Raw genomic sequence first — 24,084 nt, 5'->3', positions numbered from 1 at the left:
TACTTTGTTCGTCCAACTCGGACGCAAGAACGGCACGTTGGGCAGATAACAAGGCCGAGCGTTGTCGCACGTGCATCCGAGTAGAGAGAGGAAGGTTAGTTGGAACCGGGTGTCGTCTGCTTATGGTTTCGAAGCGGATGCGACAATCGTGGGCGTAGATGCTGTGACTTGAGTGCAGGCTTCAAGTGACTGGACCTTAGTCATCTCGAGAATCCTCGCGCGGCGATTACCGCTATCAAACGCAAGGACCTTCACAACATGCAACTCACCCAGCGTCTACAGAGGACGCCGTATGTTTGCGCTAGCTGCACTCAACGTATAGCAAGCGCGTCGGTTCGGAGAAGACGCTACCATGGTACTCCCGGGCGTCTGAGAGAGATCAGCACAATTCGACAGGGCACGTTTCCGTCCAACATTGCATCCTTATCACGACAACCACTTCGCAATGCATTCAGCACAGCCGCGACTGCTCGGGGGCGCATGCGCGTCGCCATCATTGGCTCTGGTCCGGCAGGCTTCTACACGGCGTACCGACTCATGAGCAAGAACCAAGATGCCGTTATTGACATGTACGAGCAACTTCCGGTACCTTATGGACTCGTCCGCTACGGCGTCGCGCCCGATCATCCCGAGGTCAAGAACTGCCAGGATACGTTCGAAGAGGTAGCGCAATCGCCGCGATTCAACTACATTGGCAATGTTAGGGTTGGATACGATGTCGAGTTGGCCAAGATGAAGCCCCACTACGACGCGATACTGTTCTCATACGGCGCAAGTGAGGACAGACAGCTAGGCATACCCGGAGAGGATCTGCCGGGTGTGTACTCGGCCAGATCGTTTGTGGGGTGGTACAATGCTCTGCCGCAGTTTGGAAATCTGGAACCCAACCTCCGAGCCGGCGAGCAGGCAGTTGTCATAGGGCAGGGCAATGTGGCGCTCGATGTTGCGCGCATACTGCTGAGTCCTGTCGATAGTTTACGCCACACCGACATATCGGAGCAGGCTATACAAACGCTCTCCGAGAGCACGGTGCGTTCCGTGAGGGTGGTTGGCCGGCGTGGGCCAATACAGGTACGTCTCATAGTGCGCGTACTCGAAAACATCGCTTACCCGAAGCCAGGCTGCCTTCACTGTCAAAGAAGCTCGCGAGCTGATGAACATCCCTTCCGTCGCCTTTGAGCCCATCGACCGCTCCCTATATCCCCCCGAGATCAAGAAGCTGCCCCGTGTACAGAAGCGAATAGCTGAAGTTCTGCTCAAGGGTAGCAAGGCTACCAAGGACGAGGCTGCACGGTCATGGGCTCTTGAATTTATGCAAGCGCCCAGGTCCATGCACGCAGATGCCGGCCATCTCTCATCCATCACCTTTACAAAGCAACGCTTCGTCCCCGATGCCGACCCCTTCGACCAACGTGCCCGCGTCGCGCCTACAAACGAAGAGACATCGATAGAAGCTTCGCTAGCATTCAGATCCGTGGGTTACAAATCGACCGGTCTGCCTGGTCTTTCTGACATTGGCGTACCCTTCGACGACAAACTCGGCATAGTACCCAATGACATGCACGGGCGTATCATCTCGCCATCGGCAGGGCCCGGCAACTTGACAGCAGGCCATGTTCATGGGCTATACTGTGCAGGCTGGGTAAAGCGTGGGCCTACTGGTGTCATCGCCAGTACTATGCAAGACGCCTTTTCGTCTGCAGACATCATCGCTCAAGATTGGGAGGCTAATGTACCGTTCTTGAATGACACTAGCGGTGACAACAGAAGCACAGGTCTCGGCTGGGATGGCATCAAGGATATCGTGAAAGGTGTGAGACCGCTACAATGGTCGGATTGGAAGAAGATTGACGAGGCTGAACGCGCCAGAGGCAAGAGTAAAGGCAAGGAGAGGGAGAAGTTTCAGAGCGTTGAGGAGATGCTCAAAGTCCTAGACGCATAGAGCCATGTCACGGCAATTGATTGCTGCAAAATGCTCACTACACTCCGGCAAATTATGTGCTTCCTTCACGCCCATAGAGCTAGTGGAGAAGCATGTCTTCGCAGTAATAGATAGATATTGTACATAGTCGCTCTCAACTCTTGCTTGTCCCCCCCAAAATAACCTGCTTCCATAAGTAAGAAAAGTGCATGGCTTGATTGCTCAATTCTACATTTGAACCATCTCGTCTTCAGGTTGCAAACTACTTGTTCGGATCTCACAGGGACAGAAGGGCAAATACAGAGAGTCTGTTGTCATATGGAGGCGTAGCGAAGATTTATCTCGATATCATAAAGGATTTTTCCAATGCATAAATCTGAGGATATGGAAAGCGAAGATTATTCACTCTAGATGCCTTGTACCGACCTGCAGTCGCATCTCAAATTGACCGTTGATTAGATCAATAGTCATGACCATCACTTTCGTACTTGAGGCCGTTGTATTTGGACAGCATTCATTCATGTCTATCTATCATACATCAAGGCTCATATACGATCTGCATCGCTTCCGGCGTGCTGCGTCCTAATCATCGGTCTCCAAAGCCCATGAAGCTATCCCTTACAGGCACGTTCCCATCTATCGGTCTGCTGTACCTACTACTGACACTCATTTGAGTCTTCGAGGTCATGTACATTCTCGATTCCTCCGGCACTGGCGGAGGCCATAGGTCCTGTACTGTAACCCCCGTCATCCTTGGCCCGTTGTCTACTGCGATTGGGGGACGAGGAGATCGCAACGGATCAAATACGCCTGATGATGGGCGGCGTTCTCCATAAGTCGCGGGCATATTGTAATAGTCATCGTCGTTCATGTCCTGGGCTTGGTAGGTGTAGCCTCCGGTCTTGGGGTTATAGATACCGCGCTCCTGGTAGTTGAGTCGCTCTTCCGGTGAAAGGAAAGGATCTTCTCGTGTATCCGCCTCAGCCATGCTACCTTCTTTGCGGAAGTTGAACGGTGTGCTGATGCCATCATCTTCAGAGCCTTTGAGTTCATCCATCTTTCGTTGTGAGAGCTTTGATTTGTTGGAGCTGAAATTGAGAGCACGTGGTGGATCTTTCCTATCGAAACCAAACGTTGCCATTGTGTCGCTTCGTCCGTGACTGCCAAGACCAGTCACCGGTACTGGCTTGATACCTGATGCTTCTTTCTTGGCGATATGCTGTTCTAGCCATGCTCGGATGCCAACCAGCGCCGTAACACCGATTTGTATCGTCAGCACGATGCTCACAAGACCAGCAACACTCGTGGAGGTGAGAACTGCGTCGACGATGCAGAGTGATATTGCGCGGAGCGTAGAGAAGCCTTGCAAGAAGGTGAACTGGCCGAGGCCTAACAAGAGTTGGGTACTGATACCGCTAATGAGATAGATACGTTGCGGTGTCTTGGCAAGCGCTACAGGACCTTTTAAACCAGTGAACGCAGAAGAGTCGGGGTGTGGGAGTTCGGTGCGTAAACGGACGACGGTGAAGCCAACTGCCGGGAAAATGAAGATGAGACAAACGAGACCCATGATCTGTATGTAACAATCAGTTCAAACTTCTCAAAGTATACCCGTACAGGGAGCTTACGCCATGTGTATCTCGGAAGTGACTTGCACTTCCCATACCAACAATACCAAGGACAATGCCAACAACGCCCAGGATAGCGAACGTAATCAAGAATCCCAGGCGCCATTTCTTGTTCTTAGCTTCGTCGACTGGGTAGCCGGTGAGGACCGAGAATCGCCAGACTACGCCTAGGGCAAGATATAGTGGAAGGAATGTAAGGAAAGCGAGACCAGCAAACAGTACTACATGCACAAGTTAGTTCCAAAGTTCTGCATGATCCACGACAGTTCTCCCGTCACTTACCATGTAGTCCTGTGATGACTGCGAAGGGAACGAGTGCTAACCCATTTATCTTGAGACTTTGGCGTTCAACGATAATCTCGAACATGTTCCCCTCGGATGAAAGGACGATAGGACCTCGAGGTAATGCTTGCAGAACAGTTGGGTCGAGTGGTGGACTAGCTTGGCCCATTACCCTACTCATCATACTGGCGTTCGCTTTGGCCGCAGTCACAGCGCCTAAAGTTGCTGATGCGATGCCACCAATTCCTGAGCATGTGAAAGTCTCGATCACTTTCTGAGCGCCCATCTGTGCTGTACCCGCGTCGATAGCGATAGGGAATTGACTAGCTTGTGTTTCGGATTGGCGGATGGAAATTGGACTGTATGTCACTGCATCGAGTTAGCATATACAACAACGCGTTCGACAACAATTCCTTACCTACACTGGAATCCTCATGTATTTCTTCGGTACTTCTTCTGCGAGATGGACGTGTATCAGACGACTTCGGCATGCCCTGCGTAAGGTTTCTGGCGATCTCGGCAATCAGAATCGTCGCCTTGCTAGTCAGACCTCGGGCAAAGCCCACAGCCGAGCCATTTACGCTGTCGTTGAACTGCGTCGGGGCCAGAACTGGCACGTCGTCGTATGCGGTTCTCGGAATATCGCCACTAATCAAGTTTTTGACCCCTCCGACAGAGTACATCGCGCTTACAACTCCTTCAATGGTACCTCTGGCGAAGCCTTCTGCCGCCTTGGCACCATCTATGCTCTGAAACGCCGCAGGCGGATTGCTTGCTATGAACTGCTTGGCTTGCAGGATGGCCGAACTATTTGTAAGGAGGTTAACGAACAGGTTTTGCGTGAAACCTTTTGCGGCTAGAGCCATCTGCTCATCATTTCCGGTGATGTTACTGCCGAGAATTGGTTCCGAGTCTGCAGCCTTCAAGTTCAGTCCGATGGCGACCCCCATACCTATACCTGCACCAGCTCCTGCTGCTATAGGTCGCAGCATGCCTTGAAGCTCGGTCTGGTTAGGGAACACCGTCAACGTGCCGATGTTGAGATTTGAAAAATTGCTGTCTTGGATGAACGATTCGCTGAGACCTCGGGCGAAGGCTTGAACAGTTCCAGGAAAGTCGGTCGTTTCCGTTGTAGTATTCACTGATTGTCGCTTCCGGTTTCTGGATGCTGGTGACTTCGATGCGGTTAACCCCAGGCCGTTCCTTGCGCCCTCCCCTATACCTAACCCAGCAGCCGCGGCAAGCTCAGGAAGCTTTTGCATCAGCGTTGAGAAGCCAGAGCTATTTCCCAAACTCCTGACCATAGCTTGAAGGTCAAGGTTGGATACAATCGGCATAGCGACTCCAAGACCAAAATTCCCAGCCACGCCCTCAATGCTCGGGTCTGCCGATGGCGTAAAACGTTGCTGTGTCAATCCAAAGCCTACTGCAGTAGCGTTCCCGATACCGGATGCCAGCGCAAAAGCTGCAGGACCAAGAGAGATGTTGTTGCTGCCGAAAGAGGGGGTAATTTGTCTCGATAGCCCACTGCCGAATTGTTGAGCGGCAAGGTTCGCGCCTGTTGCTGAAGCGTTGTAAGCGGTCGCAATATTCGTAGCTATCGCGTTGGCTTCTTCCATATTGGTCAGGTTGAGAGCAGTTGTTGTACCCATGCTGTAGATGATCAGCTCTGCTCAGTGGTCTGAATGCATACGTACCCTAGACCGATACCCAAAAATAAAGCGGGCATTCCAAGTGAGCCAACCACCAGGTCTCCTAGACTGCCCAGTACACCCGTCAGCCCACCTGTCATATTCAACCCGCCTATACTAACAGCACCACCTGTCAAATCTCGGAAGGCGCCACTCAAGTCATCCTGCATGTGTCGCCTCTTTAACTGCTGCTGATGCTTATTGCGCATGTTGTTGACTCCGTCCGTTAGATTGGACCCGAAACTTTTCAGGCTTTCCAAGCGAAACCGTTCACCAATATTGCTGGACGAGTATGCAATAGCGTCTGTAAGAGACAATAGTGCATCGTGTAAGCGCACGTCTTGGTTGAGTGCATTGATAGTTTGAGGTGTGAAGATCGCTGTGAGGCTGTCTGGATATTGTTTGCTAGCGATCGTGTTCTGCGTACCGAACCAGAAGGGAGTCGATGAATAAAGCAAAAAGAGTGTCGCAAAGCATGCTAGCAGGTGCCAGACCGGCCTTTCAGAAGCAAACGCAAACATTATTACAAGAAAGTAGTGGGGTATCTCAAAGACATGTACAAGAAGGAACCAAAGCACGAATGTGTCAATGGCGGTGGCCTGCCACAACGCTCACTTGGAGAAACGAAAGTAGGCCATCAGCCAAGAGCCATAACGATACTATATGTCGAGCGCGACCGACATGGTGATGCTGTCCAGGATGGCGTTTTCGAAACATCCTAGATTTGGAACTAGAAACACTAGAAACACGCCAGGTCCATGTCGCGCGTGCAACATGTCAAGAACGCGCATCCTGTGTCGGAGCCTCCTCCCTACATTATAATGTTCTACAAGGACTGGGCTATGGTGTATAGGGATACGATTTCGGGGAATGAGACTGGAGACATTCTAGATACGGTGATATTCTAAACAGAAGTCAGCTACGAGCCATCATAATCGGACAACCCGATCACAGCCAGGACCACCTCTCCAGGATTCACAGGGTGCTGAAGGAACGGTAAAACAGCTTTGCAGAGGAGCCTCACCTGTCTTCCGGGTTGTCCTAGTAGATGTGATCATCCCGCGACGGGCCTTCCGGTGATGCGACGATCTTGAAACGTGACCTGTGGAGGCACGAGCCAGTAATAATGAATAACATCAAAAATGTGACGCCAAACCACACATGGGTCCTCAAAGTGCGCATGCGAACAGTGCTTGGAGAGATGGAGAGTGGCAGTTGTCGGGAACGAGAAGCGCATGCATCCGAAAACTGCGGGCCAGGATACCTTTCAAGGCTCCAACGCTGATTGTGCACTCATCGATTGGGGTATCGAGTACCGCCAGGTACTGAAATTGAATTCATGGCACGCGTGGCGACTCCGCGGTCTCATGACAAGTACAGGGCTGGTATGAAGCCGTGGTTGTTGAGCAACCTTGGAGTTTTCTGTTACGCGCGCTGAGTGAGGCTTGCATGAAGAGCAAATTCTATCGAGTAAGGGGCCGAGCGCGCCGAGGCGGTTGCCCTGACTGCATTGCAGTGGATGATATTCGAAAGAGGACCATGAAGACACGAAAAGAATAGATGGAAACGCGAAGGGCGGACGCGTTGTCGCGTCAGCGCGTCAAGCACTGGCTGACTAAGCACACACCCGCTGATCTCAGTCAAGCGAAAGCTCATCCTTTGGTACTCCGCTTCTCTTCACAACACGTCTATAGGCAACAGTTCTGTGAAACAGAAAGAATGTTTGATCGTGCTAATGTTTTAGCAACGAAGAAAGGTTCTCCTGTTTGTATAAAGAGGGAAAATGATGAAGTATGCTAGCGAGTGCTGGCGGGTGAATCACGTGATAAGAAGCCTAATTAATGGATACCAACACGAACCTCCTTCTTTTCCATAGCCGGAACTGTTTCGGAGCGTCCCCAATTGCATACAATGATACGCATCCGGACTCGGGTACAAGTACTGGACGATGTCGCAAGCATATAAGAGTCGTAGAATCTCTTTCACATCATGTGTCTCTTCATGTCAAGCCTTTATCGTGTGCTCTTCCTTAGCCTTTATTCTGAATCGCCATGTAGATATGTGTTGGTGCATTTTATGCTATACTCTAACCTACACCGCATGATAGAGCGCAGCCATAGATTTACCTGATCCAAAGCCGGAAGCCATTTCGGAATCAGCAAGATGGTCATGTCCAGGCTCGTCGTCTTCACTGTCACCAATGACAAAGACATCCTGTATTCTTGCCAAGGGCCCTTCCAAACTGGTCTGCAAACCAAGGTGGAAATCATGCTTTTCCATGGCAACAGTAGGCTCCCGACTTCGCGAGGTGACATGACCTTGGTCTTTCGTCTTTCGTCCGTGAGAAGCAGTTCTACGATGAATAGAAGGTTCCTGACGTGAGGTGATTGGGTTACGCATAGCGTCGCCCCTGGCATGTAGGAATCCAGCTTTGGCTTCGACTTCTGCCATGACGATGTTGACTTTAGTTGCCGGAGTAATGGGCGTTGGAAGCGGTAAATGTAAAGATACTCTTGGGACACCTTTCAGTCTCACTGGCTTTGCTCCTGCTGGTAGACCAATAGCCATCCCTATATGATTGATGATGTCTAGTGCTAGGGGAAGAGGGCAACGATCCGGAGGAATTGTAAGGTTACCAATTGTCTCGAAAGCACTGGTGCCGGAGTGGAGATTCCTAGATATGAAAATGAGTTGATTCTCTTCGTCTCGTATTGTCAACGGACACCTTCTAGGCGAAAAGGTGAAGCGACCAACTGGGCAGATAAAGGACCAAATTAGACCTGTGACTAATAGCACTAAGCCTGACACGGTAGCTATTATATCCGAGAGAGACAACGCCATGTGTCGATACCGTCGTTGAGGAGAGCTGGCTCTACGAATCCGGCTGTCGTGAGAGTATCGGTAGACCGGGAGGGGAATTTGAAGATAAGATTGTAGTCGAGAGTCAGGCACAACAACAATGTGTAGAGACTCAAGGGAAGTGAGCACACAAAGTGCAATCAGCAGTCAGCTTGCTGAATACTCCCACTGGCCTACACATAGCGGTTGATCCTCGTATCATGCGGATTGTGGGCCTGCATGGGCTCTCTGAAACTGATCTCTTCAAATGTACTGTCTTGATACACAGGCATCATCGCGTGCCTGCCAGAAATGCCAGGCGGATGTGAACCTGAAGAACTTCTGGTCGCACTATGAAGTCTCACTGGATCGAAAGCATTTAATCCAGAGCCGTAAATACTCGGAGGAGCAGTCCTGACTTGTAATAGTGGCACACAGGGTACATCACTGTATCTGGGCGGGTTCGGTAAGGTAGCTCTGCCTGCAGAGCTCGTCAAGTCGTTTGCTGGTGATGAACCAGTGTCTATAGTTAGTGTTGGTCTTTGAGCTCGCAGTAGGCTTTGTTCAACATCTTGTTGTTCGCCATCATTGTTATCTTGCCGCAGGCGTCGGCGGAGAATGAAATATACGGATCCAATGAGGATGACCACGACGAGGGCGGCGGCTAGTACGGAAGTGACGGTAACGAATGTTTGTTCGGATATAGCTCGAGGTTGGAAGTCGTCGGATGTTGAAGGCAGGGATCCAGCATCCGTGTCAAACAAGTTGGTCTTGTTTGCGGCAGGCTCGAGCCTTGGTAGTGACATTGTAATAGTTTCAGAGCAACTCGATTTCACAAGGGTGACGTGGGCCTAGATGGCAGAGCGGTGTCGTGTTCCAGGACCAGATGACTGCCGACTGGTGTTGTAGTTAGTCGAGTAATTACCTTTGTTTGCAGAACGCATAAAGAAACAAAGCCGTGACTATGCAATACCCAGCTCAGCCTCCACAGACCATTTTGCGTACAAAGGCGATGTACAACGAGTGCGAGGCTGACAGGCTATGACGAAACGAGCCTTGTTAGCCCTGTTTGTTAGTACATGATCATAACTTTCATAAATACGCACTAACTTGATGATGCAAATACAAAGATCGTGATGTTTCATGTACCCAATAGTTGATATACGGTGGTCCTTGTTAAGCTCTTCGTCTTGTTGGGCCAAGCAAACACACGTCGTGCGGCTAGCGGCCTTCCATTTTGGCTTCCATATTGTTCGGATACACTTGTTGAGGTTTGTTCTTCTGTTCAGCAATCCGGTTCTGATACTTTGCGAACTCCTCGGCGAAGACTCTCGGCTTCCGTTTTTCCTGCAGCTTCGTGTAGCGCTCTTCTTCACAAGCACATCTCTGGGTATGGTTACCCATTGACCATCCCTGATAAGTTAATGGATCCCGATTTTGGGGCAAGCGAGCAGCAGAAGGCTTAGTCACAGTAGGCGCCTCCGTCGTGTTCGGTAGTGAATCTGACTGAACACCGGATGGGAATGTGGGCTTCCACCACACCCGCAAAGAGTCAAGGCGGCGCTGGAAGGATGTCCCGCGCGGTGGTATGTTAGTTACCGGTAGGACTGACCTTTTCGAACGACGACGGATGGAGGGCATGACCTTCTGCGAGACGAAGATTGCGATGACGAGCACCGTGAGTACGGCCATGACAGGAATGAGAATTTTTGCAATTAGATTGGACTTGATATCTGACTTGCCTGGCGTACTCATGACGGCTGATTTGACCTTGACGGTTGGGTAGGTTGCGTGATGGGAATTCCGTGAGAAGCACAGACAAGGGGAATTAATCGCGGAGAAAGCGATGCGACGGCTGCACAGTACATTCACAATGGTTAGTGATAGGAAAAGAGTGAAGGGCGCTGTGTTCGTGAAGAGGCATGGTGGGTTTGGAGACGATGCTTCTGGGTGGCACTGTAGTGGTCTGAGGACTGGTGTGATGGACATATGGCGGTGGCGAGCGCGTGATGGTGTGCCGACGACGTCATGAAGCCCTTCCTAGTTAACAAGACGTCTCCCGCCCAATCCTGCGTCCGTGAATGCATTTTCCATCTTTTGCTTTTGGTCGATCGCCTCAGTACAATGTCTGGTAACGCCCCGGAAACCGCGTTGGAGAAGTACCGTTACGAGATCCTCTTCGGTGCGTGGCTGGCTGTCACAGGCGCGACGTTTCTTCGCATCAAGCGCCAGCCCTACTCGACGCGCCTGAAGATTGAGCAGTACGAGAGCATCTTCAAGGGCACTTCGTTGGGCGCCGTTCTCATTGGCATCGGAATCACACCTGCACGGAGCACGGCACGGCGGTTTAGTGGCAACTGAGCCAGAGAAGAGAGAAGGTCGCGGCTGATGCTACCTAGGTCTTGGCGCTTCCCCGCAACCTTCACATGCGGACGCGGCCGTCATCGACTTGTCCAAGACGGCGCGTCGACACCATGTTGCTTCGACTGGGCTCATGCAGCGTCGAGCTAACCATGTGGAACCCAGTCTACGCCCTCACGCCCCTGATACTGCTCTCCGTCTCGATCCCGCTCGCCATCTTCGCCGTCGTCACCACGTCCGTCGCCATATCGCTGCTCTCCTTCCGCGCCCTGGCCGTGTACTGCCGCCTCGCCGTAGCAATCGTCGGCGCATGGCTCTCTCCCTCGCCGCCGAAGCCCATGCCGCTGCGTCGCTCCCCTCTGACGCCCTCGCCAGCCCGACAGTCTCCGACCCGACCGCGCCATCGCCGGGCCAGCACGGCAAGTACAGCGTCTTCCCAAGACACGGGCATCCATTCGGCACACACGTCGCGTCTCTTGAAGCACAAGAACAACTCACTCACGGCCCTCATCGGCACAAGCGAGCTGACGCGCGACTTCGAGGGCGTAGGCGGGTGGAGGATGCCCGGAGACGACGACGAAGAGGCCCTGTGGATGGGCATCAACTCACGCCTCCAACTGCCTGCCGAGACGCCTACTAGGAGACATGCCAGAAGCCTGACGGGCGGCGCAAGCCCAGGCCAGAGGTGGAGCGCCGGGTCAGAAGCGTTCCGGATGAGCCCGGTGCAGAGCAGGGCGAGGACACCAGTGCGCTTTGCCATCGAAGACGAGGCTGGTTATTTCCCCATGCAGCCAGTCTCGAGCAACCGCCGTGCAAGCGTCGGATCTGAGTCTACAAAACACCATAGAAGGAAGAGTGGCAGTGGTGGTAGCATGTCAAGCACTGCCTCAGCCGGTCTGACAACAGCGACAAAAGAGGTCGGCAAGTGAACGTACCGTCCTCATCTCCATCACTCCCCTAAGTACACCTCCCCCGAGAGCGCACAGCTTACGCCCTCCATGGCTGGACACGAAGAGCTGGCTGGCGCCTCACCGTTTTGATCGGCCGCGGCCGGCTAGCCTCGCTGCACTCGCTTTGTTCATCTGGGCTGTTCGCCGCTGGCCTGCTGAGGATGACGTCCTGCTTTCATAGCCTTTCTTCTACAAACCTTCCTCTACGAGCTCCTACTCGTGCACCTCTTGAGCACGCACATATTGTTTAAATCGACAGTTACAACATGTCCATTTGGGGCTCTGCCCGGCATCAAACCTCTCGTGGTGGCCGCCAAAGTCAACAGGCCCAATGGTCCAAAAACACACATCAGAGCGCGCGATTCTGTGGAGACACTTCCACGATATGACAGGTCACCCCTTGGACAAGTCAGACAACGGCTTCCAGTACGCAGCCTTGCATTTGCAGCCGACCGGGTAATCAGCTTATGTTTGACATCAATAGCAACACGATATTGTGCCAGGCAGTGGATGGGACTCAACACGACGGTATAATGTCTCAATGCTAAGGCCGAGCTTCATCACCCCTAGACTTTAGCCTGGCATTGCAGAAATAGCCTGTGGGCGACGTTGGTTGGATTTCGTGTGAGATAAATCAGGCAAAGTGGAGAGGCTTCCAATTATGCAGTGTGGACTGTGTACATCTGCAGCACTTTTAACTAAAATTCACTGATACATCATGCTACAAAACGGCGCGGCTGACGCCCCACATACCGATGCTGCGGATCGTAGAGTGCAGTGCAGACAGTTCCGAAAAGGTAGGTTGATGTTGCACAATATTCAGTTGAGGCCAGGGCCTGCAATTCCCGGACCCCACTACAATCAGCGTTAGATTGCATTCGCACTCAACAGCATTCGGTTGTGGGTGAGTTCAGAAAATGGAAAACATGGGGTGAGGGCGACATGTATAGATACGACTTGGTTGTTCTGCCATGTCTTCTTTACTTTCTCCCAGTCTCCCCTCAACGCCGTCATCATGGTGCGCCTCACAATCACAAGAGCGTGGATAAGCCTATCTTTTTCTCTCCTATTTGTTGGCCATGCCTCTAGCCAACCCCCGATGAACATACCACCTATGCTACGCTTCCAATGTTCGCAACTCGTCGTCGAGCGGTTGGACCCCCTCGTGAACCCCAACGTCGCCCCTTCTCCCCATCTCCATCAGATTGTGGGCGGAAACTCCTTCACTGCATCCATGCCACCAGTAACGCACGACCTCGTCAACTCGTCCACATGCACCAGTTGCACCTTTTCCGAAGACTTTTCAAACTACTGGACTGCAGTCATGTACTTTCGTGCACGCAATGGCACTTACAAACGTGTTCCGCAATTCACTAGTGAAGGACTGAAGGGCAACGGAGGTATCACCGTCTACTACATACCAGACATGGACAACCAAACAGCTGTCACGGCCTTCCGTCCCGGATTCCGCATGCTGGTCGGCGACGCAACGGCGACGACCCAGGTCTCTGCACGCAAAGTGTGCTACCGATGTATGCCTGAAGTTGGCGAGGAAAATCGCCTCAACTGTGTAGACCCGGATGCTCAGACATTTCCTACAGGCTTCTGTCCTGGTGGGATACGCTCCATCATTACCTTTCCAACTTGCTGGGATGGTGTCAATTTGGACAGTCCGGATCACCAGAGTCACGTAGCTTATGCGATCGGCTCGCTGGATACTGATGTTGGCCCTACGGGAACTTGTCCAGAAAGTCATCCTGTTGCTATACCGCAGGTCATGTATGAGGTTATGTGGGATACGAGGATCTTTAATGACGAGGCGCTGTGGCCTGAGGATGGGACGCAGCCTTTTGTGCTTAGTACTGGAGATGAGTAAGTCATTTACTGCCCTTATCTTCCTGCCTCTAGATTTCACCTCTAGCGTGTCAAAAATGCCGCATCGGGTCTGACTTTATCGTTGGTAGGCACGGATTTACTCAGCACGGCGATTACGTCTTTGGCTGGAAAGACGACTCGCTCCAGAGAGCGATGGATGCGCGCTGTACCGGAGATGTTTGTTCCGTGCTAGATTACCAGTCTACCGAGGAAGCGATGAAATGTACTGTACCGCGGACCGTTGAAGAGGATATTGATGGATGTAAGTTCATGCTCTGTACCCTTGCGCAGTATACAATCAGCTGACGGCTTGACCCAGGGTTGACCGCACTTCCGGGAGGCCTCATGAAGATCCGATGAGGGGTATAGTGAAGACCTCTGACGTGTTGCAAATAAATCTATTTATTAGACAATTACTAGTGACAAGAAAGTGCAGCTCATTCGACTGCCGGAAACGATTCTTCCGCGATTTCCAACGCTCGTAGCAGCCATTGCATCAATGCACCACGGATCCTGCCGGGAGTAACCAACACCATGCTTGCGTACACTTTCCCGGCCTTGCAACGCGTTACTAGGACTAGATTGTGATAATCGAATAGTGCCATACAAAAGCATTCCTGCTGCTGTCCTAGCAACAATATGCTATCGAATAGTGGCTTTGCCGTACGCACAATCCCCTCGCCATTCGTGAATGTAAGGTCCTTATTTCGCATCCCCCAATCGCCGGGCACGATAGTGCCAGCGGGAGCAAACCGAAGAATGCCAATAAATTCCTTGGTACGTTCTTTGGGCTTGCGCACATAAAAAACCAAGGCGTCGGGAAGGAGGTCGTAACTAAACTTCAGTGGATTACCGACGTGATCTTTGGCGATTTCGACCAGAAAATCGGTCAATGGTTCTTGGGCAGACTTGCAAACACCCATAGCTGTGGTTATGTCTTGGTCGTTGACTGTAGGGAGAGGGCAATCTTCGACTGTGACGATCCTTGCAGTTCCGTCTTGCATAGTGTACATCTTGAACTCAGATCCACCGAATTTGGCCTTGATGCCGAGGAGGAGCTTCTTGTCGATATGACTGTCATTTATCAACCGCTGCGGTGGAGAAATCAGCCCCAGGGCCTGCACATTCGAATCCTCCAACGTATATCCTGTGAGTGGTTTCAACATCATCACTTTGGCGTTGATGATGCCTTCCCCCAGCCAGATCATAAGTCTGCAGCGACCATCGTTCTCGCGAGCCACTGTTATGAAGAAACCCTTCTTGGTTCCCGGCGAAAACGTGAACAAAACAAAGTTTTCGCCGTCATAGAAGCTAACTTGATTACACCCGCAGGCTGCTTGGATAGTACGGGCAATCTCTAGCAGCCTTACGCCGCGTTCCTCAAACGCTTCCGGGCGGCGATCGTGATGATTCTTGCCTTGGCTTCTGAATATCAAAAGTTTTCCGTCGGGCTTCGTCCGAGTAAGGGTAGCAAAAGGTTTGAGCGAATCGTTCGTTTTGATGGACCAAATCATGGTGTAGGGGTCTTGTTTGATCACGGCCAGAAAGTGAACGCGTTCGCCATAGTGCTCTTTGATTATGTCGTTGGGGACACCTACCAGTTTCCTCAGGGTGAAATCGAGATCGGGAGGACGGATAAACTCCGCGAGAGATCCTGAGGGACCCTTGATACAGGTGTCGTCAGACTTGGGTGGGTGTCTGTCGCGAGTCTTGTGCAAACTAATGTCGGTGGGTGTTTCTTTTGGTTTCGCTGGGCTGTCTTCAGCTTTTGCAGAAGTCTCCATCATCTTCGCTGCTGTGGTATTGTTTTCAGGCTTTTCCGGTTCGACGGCTGAGGAGGTATGCAATCCGTGTGAATCAACCTTCGCATCCGGTTTCGTACCCGATGTAGCTGCTTGGAAGTGCGAGATGTCTATGGTGTCAGACGGAGAAGATTCGGGTGAAGTCAACGATATGAGGTCGATGTAATTGGCGAGGAGGGATCGGAGATGGCGGGCAAAGGCGCGAGACTGCGAGATTAGATTCCTCAGTCCTAAAAGATACTATCAGTTGCATCACTCACAAAGTAGCCAGTACGCGTTAGTGCTTTTCGGTCGAATCAAGCAGTTGCGGCATGACGTCGAATGTGAATTGCATTCGGTGCAGCCCACGGAGATGACGCCAGTAAACACAAATTTCAAGTAGGTGTAACTTGTTTAGCCTGTGCATAACAAGACCGAGAAAGAGGCCACCCGACTACTGCCGTGGGAGGAGGGATACAGAGAAGTCATAGTCCCATATTTAGATGGCTTTGGGCAATCGCGTCCATCGACACTGCACGCTGCTTGCCTGGCCCTAGGATGAGCACGCTTGTCATGGTGTGTTGCAAGCAATGCTAATACTGACACAGGCCAAAAAGTGGCAGATGGGTCCGACGAAGACAATTCCGCGCTGATCGAGACGGTCAAACAGCCAGTTGTTGACAAGGGCGGCACTAGCATAGCCACTCATCGGAGAGAGAAATACCAAGGAAACCAAAACATGTGAGATTGTGGCACTCTTCAAGCCAGTGAATGATGGCCTGCACAAGGTAAGCATCCTGCGTCAACAGCAAGGACAGGACTCTTTACACACCGTAAGCGGTATCATATCGCTCCGACTCAGGACTTCCATGCCTGCCTTGGCTGGCGACGCCTAGCGCGTACATGCGGAAAGCGGAGGTACTGGAAAGGGCTTGCCTAAGAGATCGATCACGTATAATTACCATATCAGTGTTGAAAGCCCACTAGTCTCTTGGAAACAAATATGTAAGAAAGACCTCAGATATACTGCATTAAGAAAACCAACTTACTCATCCTAATTACACGTGTTAAGACAACCTCCTCGTACACAGCATTCCAGGTCAGCTCCCTCTATCCTGGGAAAGGATAGACAGCAGGGCTCTTATACCCGTTCGTTCCGACGGCCCTTACGCCGAAGATGACATTGTCCTTGCTAAGCGGAAGCACGACTGAGCCGACTTTTCCAACGTCGAGCATGCGCGTCCATAGGCTTGCTGTAGTGGATCGCCATACAATCTCGTAGCCTGCAACATCTGTGCTGTTGGAGACTATCCACTTGATGCGCGAATCGTTGTCCAAAACTGTGGTATCAATGGTAACGTTGCGTGGCATTCCAGGAGCCTGGGAGAGGGACCAAAGTGTCGCAAGGTTGACTTTGCCGACACGTGCTGTGTAGTCAAAATCGACAAAATCGATCAGGTCGCCGTACACAGTGCCATTTTCGGTACGCAAGTCTTGATGCTGATGAGCAAAGTTCTCGTTGGGCTCCGTGTACCGGATGGCTGGATAACCCGCCTGGAGAAATCCAGTGTGGTCGCCTCCGCGCAGGAAACGATCTAGACGGTAGATGATGGCTACGTTCATACCGGTGGCATTGTTGGCAGCGACTTCGGCCGAGAAGCGCGCGAGCTCTCGCGCCGGACTATCATTCTCACCACCAATTTGGAGGCGTCGTGCTGCAATGACGCTGTTCTCGGCAGATAAAGGAGGAACACCTTGTGCGAAGGCACGAATAGTGTACGGATCTTTCTGACCCCGATCTCCAGTCGAAGAACCAACAATGTCGCAGTTGAGCATACCTTCGACATTCGTGCTGGAGTTCTTGAGAGTTTGTGCGAGATAAGTCGAGCCATATAAGCCCTGTTCTTCGCCAGATACAGCACCAAGAATTATTGTTGATTTCGGCTGGTGCTTTGCGAGGACTCGCGCAATTTCCATCGCAACTTTTTTACAAAGTTAGCCATTTTCTCTGAAAGTAAGTTCGGAATAGACTTACTGGCAACTCCGCTCGCATCGTCGTTGGCTCCAGGAGAATCCGCTTCATAGTTGAGGACATCTGTAACGCGACTGTCCATATGTCCAGTCATCACGTATACTCTATCTGGGTCCTCGCTTCCTTTGGCGGTTGCTAAGACGTTCGAGATGTACACGGGAAAGGGGATCCTGCTGGCCACTCCCTGTAGATAGCTTTGTACTTCGACCGTCATCGTGCCATTGCTCTCCGCGGCATACTTCCGCATCTCAGAAGCTATCCAGTCCCTCGCTGCATCGATCCCGCGCGTCGAACTGTTGAATGTAGCCAGTGTATGACGGGTGCCGAACGAGACTAATTTGGCGATTGTGGCTTCGATGTTGGCTGGGCTGATCTCGTTAACAATGGCTCGCATCTCATCGTCTGGTGCTTGCGGAACCAGCTCCACGCCGACATTTGATGGAGGCCATGCGGCATTAGCACAGTCAGTGTATGACTCTGCATTGGCTGCCACTGGCAATGGAAGATCGCGGCCAAAAAGAATCTCGTGCGCGCAGGCTGTCGAGAGCAGCGCACTGCCGAATAGTGCCGATCGGAGGTACATTTTCGATGCGACGAGCAGCTAGTTATCCGACTAAAGCTTGCGTTGTAGGTTGCGGTCTTATAGAGGTTGTTAGATGACCCAGAGCGTGAGAAGGTACGTTATAACATGAATCGCATATCGGAAGCAGCACACAACGAACTTCCCCTACTAGTTAGCATACCGGGTCTATGATAGACGTTCCCCATCATATTCTGTGATCTCTCTTCGAGATGGACCCGTTCCGCGGCTCGGCAAGCGTTGATACCCAGCCCTGCTACATGCCGACAGGGTAGATGCTTACCAGAATAGGCAGGTGGAGTAGAGAAGACGACGTCAACGACGGGACATTGAAAGCTTGAACACGCCAAAGAGAAGCCGATAAGGAGCGAGGCGCTGTGCAATGACTAAAGGAAAGAAGGAGATATTGCCACTATGCAGAGCATACCGTTCTGGCCTGTGCAGGTACATACGAATAGCAGCAGGCATAGCTAAGTAGCATACTATGTTAGGCCTCGCAAAAACGCGTAGTGATACAAGCTCGCGAACACCCTGGTCTTTTGTCTTTAGAAGACGGCGCATTGTACCAGCAGTCGCGGCATCGTGAGGAACTCAAGCTAGCAGGAAAGGACCATCCGGTGCTTACCACTTGGAGACGATGTGGTGTACTGTGCTTGTCGAAAGTAATAAGGTCCGGGACCTCCGCACGGAGTCTTGAAGTCAAGCTGAGATTTATATGCTGCGATAGCGTACCCAGATGTCGGATTCTGGAGAGTGAAGGCATGCCGCTAGCGCAGACAGGCTAGAGGCTTGGCAATTCACCGAGGTTCCAGCAGTCGGACTTCGCGATGATGCAATGTGTCAAATCTCGAAAGTCTGCCTACAAGGCTGCAACATAACACCGGCTGCTGCAAACATCGCGCTACATCTCAAGCCTACTCGCAGTGCCTTTAACGCCTCGAACATTCCCCGCAACTCTTCGGATTCACAATGGTTTGCTTCCCTGTCCACATGGGCGCAACACAAATTCACATCGCACACAGAACGCGCTCTTCAACTCCGCCTTACGGCAGTCGACGTCGATACGGAAAGACCTCGACCAGTTTGCCGACTCAGCCTCGCCCTCACCCCATCTCCAAGCCCAACTGAACGCGTCGTTGACTTCATTTGCACGCACTATCGACGACTATGGCAAGCTGGCAAAGCAAGAGCCTGTACAAACCAAGGCAGAAAAGGCGCATGAGCGATTAAAGAATTTCCGAGCAGAGCTGGAAGAGTACAGGGCAAACTTCAAGCGGATAAAGAGCGCAAATGAGGATATTGTACGTTTCGAACCAGCGACCTTGGACTCCTAGCTTCAGTACTGACTAGTAAAAGCAAAGTACAGAGGCGCGCACAGAGCTGCTCGGCCGCCGTCCACACAACACAGCTACGCCCGAAAATCCCTACGCACAACCTAATCTCGCCGCCCAGCATTCGCCCTTCGCACCCTCCCAACCGTACAACCCCAACGCTCCCTACCGGCCAAATCCGTACTCTGCTGGCGCACCTCAAGGCGGTGATTATGATCGCGAGGGTCATGTGCTGAGGGAAAACACCTTCTTCAACAAGACGTCTGAACAGCTAGATGAGTTCCTAGACAGAGGGAGGGCGGTGCTGGGCGACCTGGGTCAGCAAAGGGATATGCTCAAGGGCACACAGAGGCGGCTCTACACCGTTGCAAACACCCTGGGCATTAGTGGTGATACCATACGTATGGTGGAGCGGAGAGCGAAGCAGGACAAGTGGATCTTCTGGGGTGGAGTGGTGGTCTTTTTCTTGTTCTGCTGGCTAGTCATCCACTACCTGAGATGATGGCATAGCTATAGTGAGGAGTACGAGGGCCCGGCATGGTCGTGAATGCTCAGGGAACATCATTCGAATTAGCGAGGCGCATGGAGCATAATGACATTACAAGTACCTATGCTACTTCATGCAATAACCGGATACAGTAACGCAGCTGTAAGTTTCTACAGACGGTCATGTCGGCTTGAGTCTCGCTAACCACTCCAGCCACCAACAAATATACCCTAGCATAAGTCGCCCAGGAAATCAGATCCACCAGTATACACACGATTTTGCGCACAACGACGACAACGACATCGAGTCCCAACTCTTTCGAATCTCTGAACTCAGATCAGATAATCGAGCTTTCGGTCAATGTGGTCAATCTTCATGTTCATCTCCTCCTGCTGATACTGCATTTCCCCAATCTCGTCGAAGTATCCGTTGAGCTGAGCCCATGGGTATGTGATTGGAAGTTGGCCATGACGAAGATGATGCTGGCGAGGACGTCCGACGCCCAAAGGTCGATCTCGTAAGTATACAGCTGGGCTTTCGAGCATCAGCGGTGCTCTTCTTCGTTGATGGTTGAGCAGCGGGTGGTATTGCGCTTGCATTAAGTATCTCCTTGTCGTCTCTGCGCATGGGTCGTAGTACACAGGCAGCAGCCTGCGTTTGTATGCTCGATCGAAGAATCCGGCGAAGCAGCCCAGCAGCCCGTGGATTATCTGGTGGGGTACCAAGTCTTGCAATGCAACGATGCCCATGCACCACTCTCTAAACAACGAGGGTTCTTCACCATGAACGACATCCCAAATGAAACTTTGGAGGAAACTTGCCATAGATTCCGCCAGAGCTTGCGATCGGCTGAGTAGCGCTAAGAAGCAAAAAAACTATAAACTGCTCTCTGCTACGCCGAAGCCCCACGGTACTTGCGACACTCAAGTCCTTCCTGAGACGAACTGAGACGCTTCTCTGCAGCGTTATCCCAGTAGCAGAAGCGAAAAGAGATTTCGACTCTAGCTGCGTCATAAGCTCTTCCAAAGCCGTTATGACCGTTTCAGCTGTAACGGTATGGTATACCTGGCCGTTGAACATACTGGTTATCTGCCTAACCACGCCACGAGCGTCAAATTCATTGAAACGGACCAGCTGGTGGATTTCTGGAAGCCATTGCTCCAACTCACTCAGGAAGACGCGGAACGAGCGGCCGCCATTGATATAAATGGCGCCAATATCCTCCATGAATCAACCGTATAAAGTTTGGAGATGCGCACTTCGGTGAAGGGGGCGGGGGGTTCTAAGAATGCTTGGAGGGACTCGTGGTCGCACAGAAACGTTGAGAGATACTCTCAACAGTTCGTTGATGCTTTTATACATCAAATGCCGGTGAGAACTAGCCTGGCACTATCTCCTGCGACTGTTTGTTCGCCAGGCGACTGCGTTGGAGTGTCGTACGTGTTTGCTTCGACAATGCGCATGGTCGCCTGATAACATTGTAGCCAGTAACTGACGATGTCATGGCTCAGCTTGGCCCACCATCAATGTAACACGAAAGTGCAAATCGGCTTGCTGCGTTCATTTCACACACAGGAAAAAATAGGTTACATGAGTAACAGGCAAGGCGAATCTTTCGATCGGCCTTGGAGACACAGGGTTCATCTCGCTTTCAAAAGTATTGGGCTTCTAGACTATGGTAAGGAAGGCAGAGTGTGCCTAGTATGCTATATAACGCTTCTATCTAGCAAAATCAAAACTACGGACATCGTGTAGGAGCAAATAGATGACTACGAAGCAGACCGTCCATGCAACACCTCGCTGAAACACTCATGTGTACCCGAACCACGAATACTCCGGAGCTTGACCGCTAAAAGGCCTTCCAACAATCGATCCGTGGCTCGTATCCCATGTCGAACCAATCTTCAATACCACCCGTCGGATGCCCGCGATTCTGTCCCTCAGTTGATCACCACGACAGTCCACTCCAGAACAGTAGACTGATCTATGCTATGTTCAGGACTCAACAAGCGCTGTTGTTACTTACTAGTGAAAGCCAGCAAGTAAAAGGTCCAGCTTTCCGTCGACGTTGTCCAACTTCATGTTCATTTCGTTCTGTTGGTACTGGAGGTTGCCAAGTTCCTCGAGATAGTCTTTCCCCGGATAGCTAACAGGTGAAGTAATCGGCGATGTCCAGGCAGAACTGGGATATGCGGGATTGGCGAGGCGCATGTCTGCGTTGTGGCGACGTCGAATCGCAGGTAATGACCGAGCTCTGTGCCCTAGCCATGGCAATGCTAGGGCGCGAGGGGATCGCTGATGATGCAACACAGCGTATGGAACCATTGCGAGAGCTCCAAGGTCCAAATTCGGAGGCTCTTCCATCAACTCCCGGATCTTTTCGAGGGCGTTGTGCCAGTCTCTGTGATATTCTCTTGGTTCTTGCATCAGGTACTGCCTTCCCTGCGACAAGAATCGAATTAACGCTTCGGCAAGATATATGGAGTGAGCTTCTGACGCCAAGTACACCAGGATAATGAACATGTGCCGCGAGTTTCGAAGACCTCTGAGCTTCCACAGCTCTTGCGTAGCCTTCTTCACTTGACGCATCAGAAGACTAACGACGCGCATTCTGGTCTGACCTTCCACCGGAAAGAGATGATAATCCAGTTGTTCGAACAATCCGAGTAGCGTGCATTCGATGTCGTGTTGCGTTATGCCGTACCTTCCGTTAATGCGATTTTTGATACCCTCCACGAGATCACTGTCAAATTCGGACATATACGACATCTGGGGAAACCAAGCCCGAAATTTCCCACTATCCACATCGATTTTATTCAATCCGATTTTTATTCTCATGTTTTCGATCGCGAAGCTTCGAGTGACACTGAGAGAAACGTAATGTGGCCGCAGGTTTGACGAAGGATGTTTGAGCTCTTGTTCAGCAAAAAGTTGATTGCATAAGAAAGCAGTACTCAAACCAGAAACTGAATACTATATACACATGAAGTACCGGTGAGAGCGTCATGACTTCACATGCGTGGTAACCCGCGGCGAGGGCTTTGTTGGTACTCTGCGCCGCTTTCATGTGTCACAAGAGCATCAAGATGTTTGCTTCCGCAATGACGAGGGGAAGCCTTCAAAAGCGCGCTGAACCAATCATGCTTTGGCCTAAAACATTATCAATGACACGTCAGCTAATGCATTCAGGGATTTGTCCCGACCTGCGGAAGATCAGTCAAGGAGTATGGCACGCACTACTTTCAGCGTTCACTCAGCGGTCTGCCTTGTGTTACACTCTGATGTGACCTCACACTTGTCTGTAGCGGACCAACAGTCAGCAAGCCTGCTTTGTTGGGATAGCTCTTTCAGGACTCATGGTACCTAGCTAAAACGTTAGGGGAGTCGCCATTCCCGTTGATCGATCAGACCAGATCCGCTAGGAAGCATGCAGGATCTCAACGAGAGACGGTCTACGTCAAATTTCGAGCGGGGCACCGTACATTCCAGCAGACTTGCTACCGACAATTTCGATCACCGCCCCAAAACCAGGTTCCACCATGCTACGCTGGCGCCCTTAGCTCAAGGCGGCCTTCAAGGTTTGCTGAACTGGCGGTCAGCAAGGCTTGAGCCTTACGCCCCCCTATATCTGATCAAACCATGATACGATGGTGAGCAGACACATTTTACAGCCACGGACTGTCCAACGTGATCCAAAGAGTGACTGGTCGACGGTGGCTGTATCCGCCTCGCCAATACGAGGCTATCACCACTAACCAATCGAAAAAGCAAATACAGTTATCGTACTGGTTAATGTCAGGGCTTCCGACACTGGAATAGTAACACGAAACACATCATCTGACCTTGAAGACGTTGAGCCTGCAATAAGCTGAATTGGTGAAAATTCCCCGTCAAGCAACATCGCTGAATTATTGTTGGCCACCTTTCCTGCGTAGAGTTTCAGGCTGTCATTTGTTTAACAAGGGGCATTGCGCCAGCGTCACTGTGAGGACCGTAAGTGATCACACGCATTGCAAAAACCAACGCTCTCATTGCTCGAATCCTCTACTAGACGTATACGTCGTATAAAAATAAGCTAGAACATGCCATGTGCTGCCTAACCTGAGTATCACATGCCAACCTGCCATGTCTTCTCGTCTAGTGCGATCATAGGGGCCTTCTCGCGGTCCCCAGTCCAAGGCTAGAGCATTCCAAGGTTACTTTCCCCCATCCGATTATCCACGAGAACGGATGCTACAATACCTAGGTAAGGATTTTACACCTAAGAGTTCAACACGAACGGGACTAACTCTCCTGTTCCAATACGGACATTTGAGAACTATGATAT

At 51.4% G+C, this 24,084-nt stretch overlaps 6 protein-coding genes across 6 annotated transcripts; 4 read left to right on the top strand and 2 right to left on the bottom strand.

Moving 5' to 3' along the window:
- Positions 1 to 167: 167 nt before the first annotated feature.
- ACET3X_005845 (uncharacterized protein) lies at positions 168 to 2,112 on the top strand. The gene is made up of 2 exons (XM_069451992.1): positions 168 to 1,071; positions 1,121 to 2,112. The coding sequence occupies exons 1-2, from the start codon at positions 259 to 261 to the stop codon at positions 1,940 to 1,942; spliced, it is 1,635 nt and encodes a 544-aa protein (XP_069306205.1). The 5' UTR covers positions 168 to 258; the 3' UTR covers positions 1,943 to 2,112.
- Positions 2,113 to 2,507: 395 nt separating this feature from the next.
- ACET3X_005844 (uncharacterized protein) lies at positions 2,508 to 5,731 on the bottom strand (the record flags this gene model as incomplete). Its single annotated transcript, XM_069451991.1, has 5 exons — positions 2,508 to 3,494; positions 3,550 to 3,770; positions 3,832 to 4,200; positions 4,250 to 5,484; positions 5,529 to 5,731. The coding sequence occupies 5 exons, from the start codon at positions 5,729 to 5,731 to the stop codon at positions 2,508 to 2,510; spliced, it is 3,015 nt and encodes a 1,004-aa protein (XP_069306204.1).
- Positions 5,732 to 10,484: 4,753 nt separating this feature from the next.
- ACET3X_005843 (uncharacterized protein) lies at positions 10,485 to 11,650 on the top strand (the record flags this gene model as incomplete). The annotated part of the gene is made up of 3 exons (XM_069451990.1): positions 10,485 to 10,705; positions 10,760 to 10,836; positions 10,887 to 11,650. 3 exons carry the CDS (start codon positions 10,485 to 10,487, stop codon positions 11,648 to 11,650), a joined length of 1,062 nt encoding a protein of 353 aa, XP_069306203.1.
- Positions 11,651 to 12,785: 1,135 nt separating this feature from the next.
- ACET3X_005842 (uncharacterized protein) lies at positions 12,786 to 13,906 on the top strand (the record flags this gene model as incomplete). Its single annotated transcript, XM_069451989.1, has 3 exons — positions 12,786 to 13,543; positions 13,636 to 13,808; positions 13,866 to 13,906. The coding sequence occupies 3 exons, from the start codon at positions 12,786 to 12,788 to the stop codon at positions 13,904 to 13,906; spliced, it is 972 nt and encodes a 323-aa protein (XP_069306202.1).
- A 77-nt stretch (positions 13,907 to 13,983) lies between these two features.
- On the bottom strand, positions 13,984 to 17,942 carry ACET3X_005841 (uncharacterized protein; the record flags this gene model as incomplete). The annotated part of the gene is made up of 5 exons (XM_069451988.1): positions 13,984 to 15,578; positions 16,052 to 16,106; positions 16,160 to 16,219; positions 16,498 to 17,309; positions 17,363 to 17,942. The coding sequence occupies 5 exons, from the start codon at positions 17,940 to 17,942 to the stop codon at positions 13,984 to 13,986; spliced, it is 3,102 nt and encodes a 1,033-aa protein (XP_069306201.1).
- Positions 17,943 to 18,796: 854 nt separating this feature from the next.
- On the top strand, positions 18,797 to 23,479 carry ACET3X_005840 (uncharacterized protein). Its single transcript, XM_069451987.1, has 4 exons — positions 18,797 to 18,911; positions 18,962 to 19,240; positions 19,296 to 19,919; positions 19,971 to 23,479. The coding sequence occupies exons 1-3, from the start codon at positions 18,909 to 18,911 to the stop codon at positions 19,770 to 19,772; spliced, it is 759 nt and encodes a 252-aa protein (XP_069306200.1). The 5' UTR covers positions 18,797 to 18,908; the 3' UTR covers positions 19,773 to 19,919; positions 19,971 to 23,479.
- Positions 23,480 to 24,084: the final 605 nt, after the last annotated feature.

The sequence above is a fragment of the Alternaria dauci genome, chromosome 5, assembly GCF_042100115.1.
Source record: "Alternaria dauci strain A2016 chromosome 5, whole genome shotgun sequence".
Classification (NCBI taxonomy): Eukaryota; Fungi; Ascomycota; class Dothideomycetes; order Pleosporales; family Pleosporaceae; genus Alternaria; species Alternaria dauci.
This window is presented reverse-complemented; position numbering and strand designations above follow the sequence as displayed.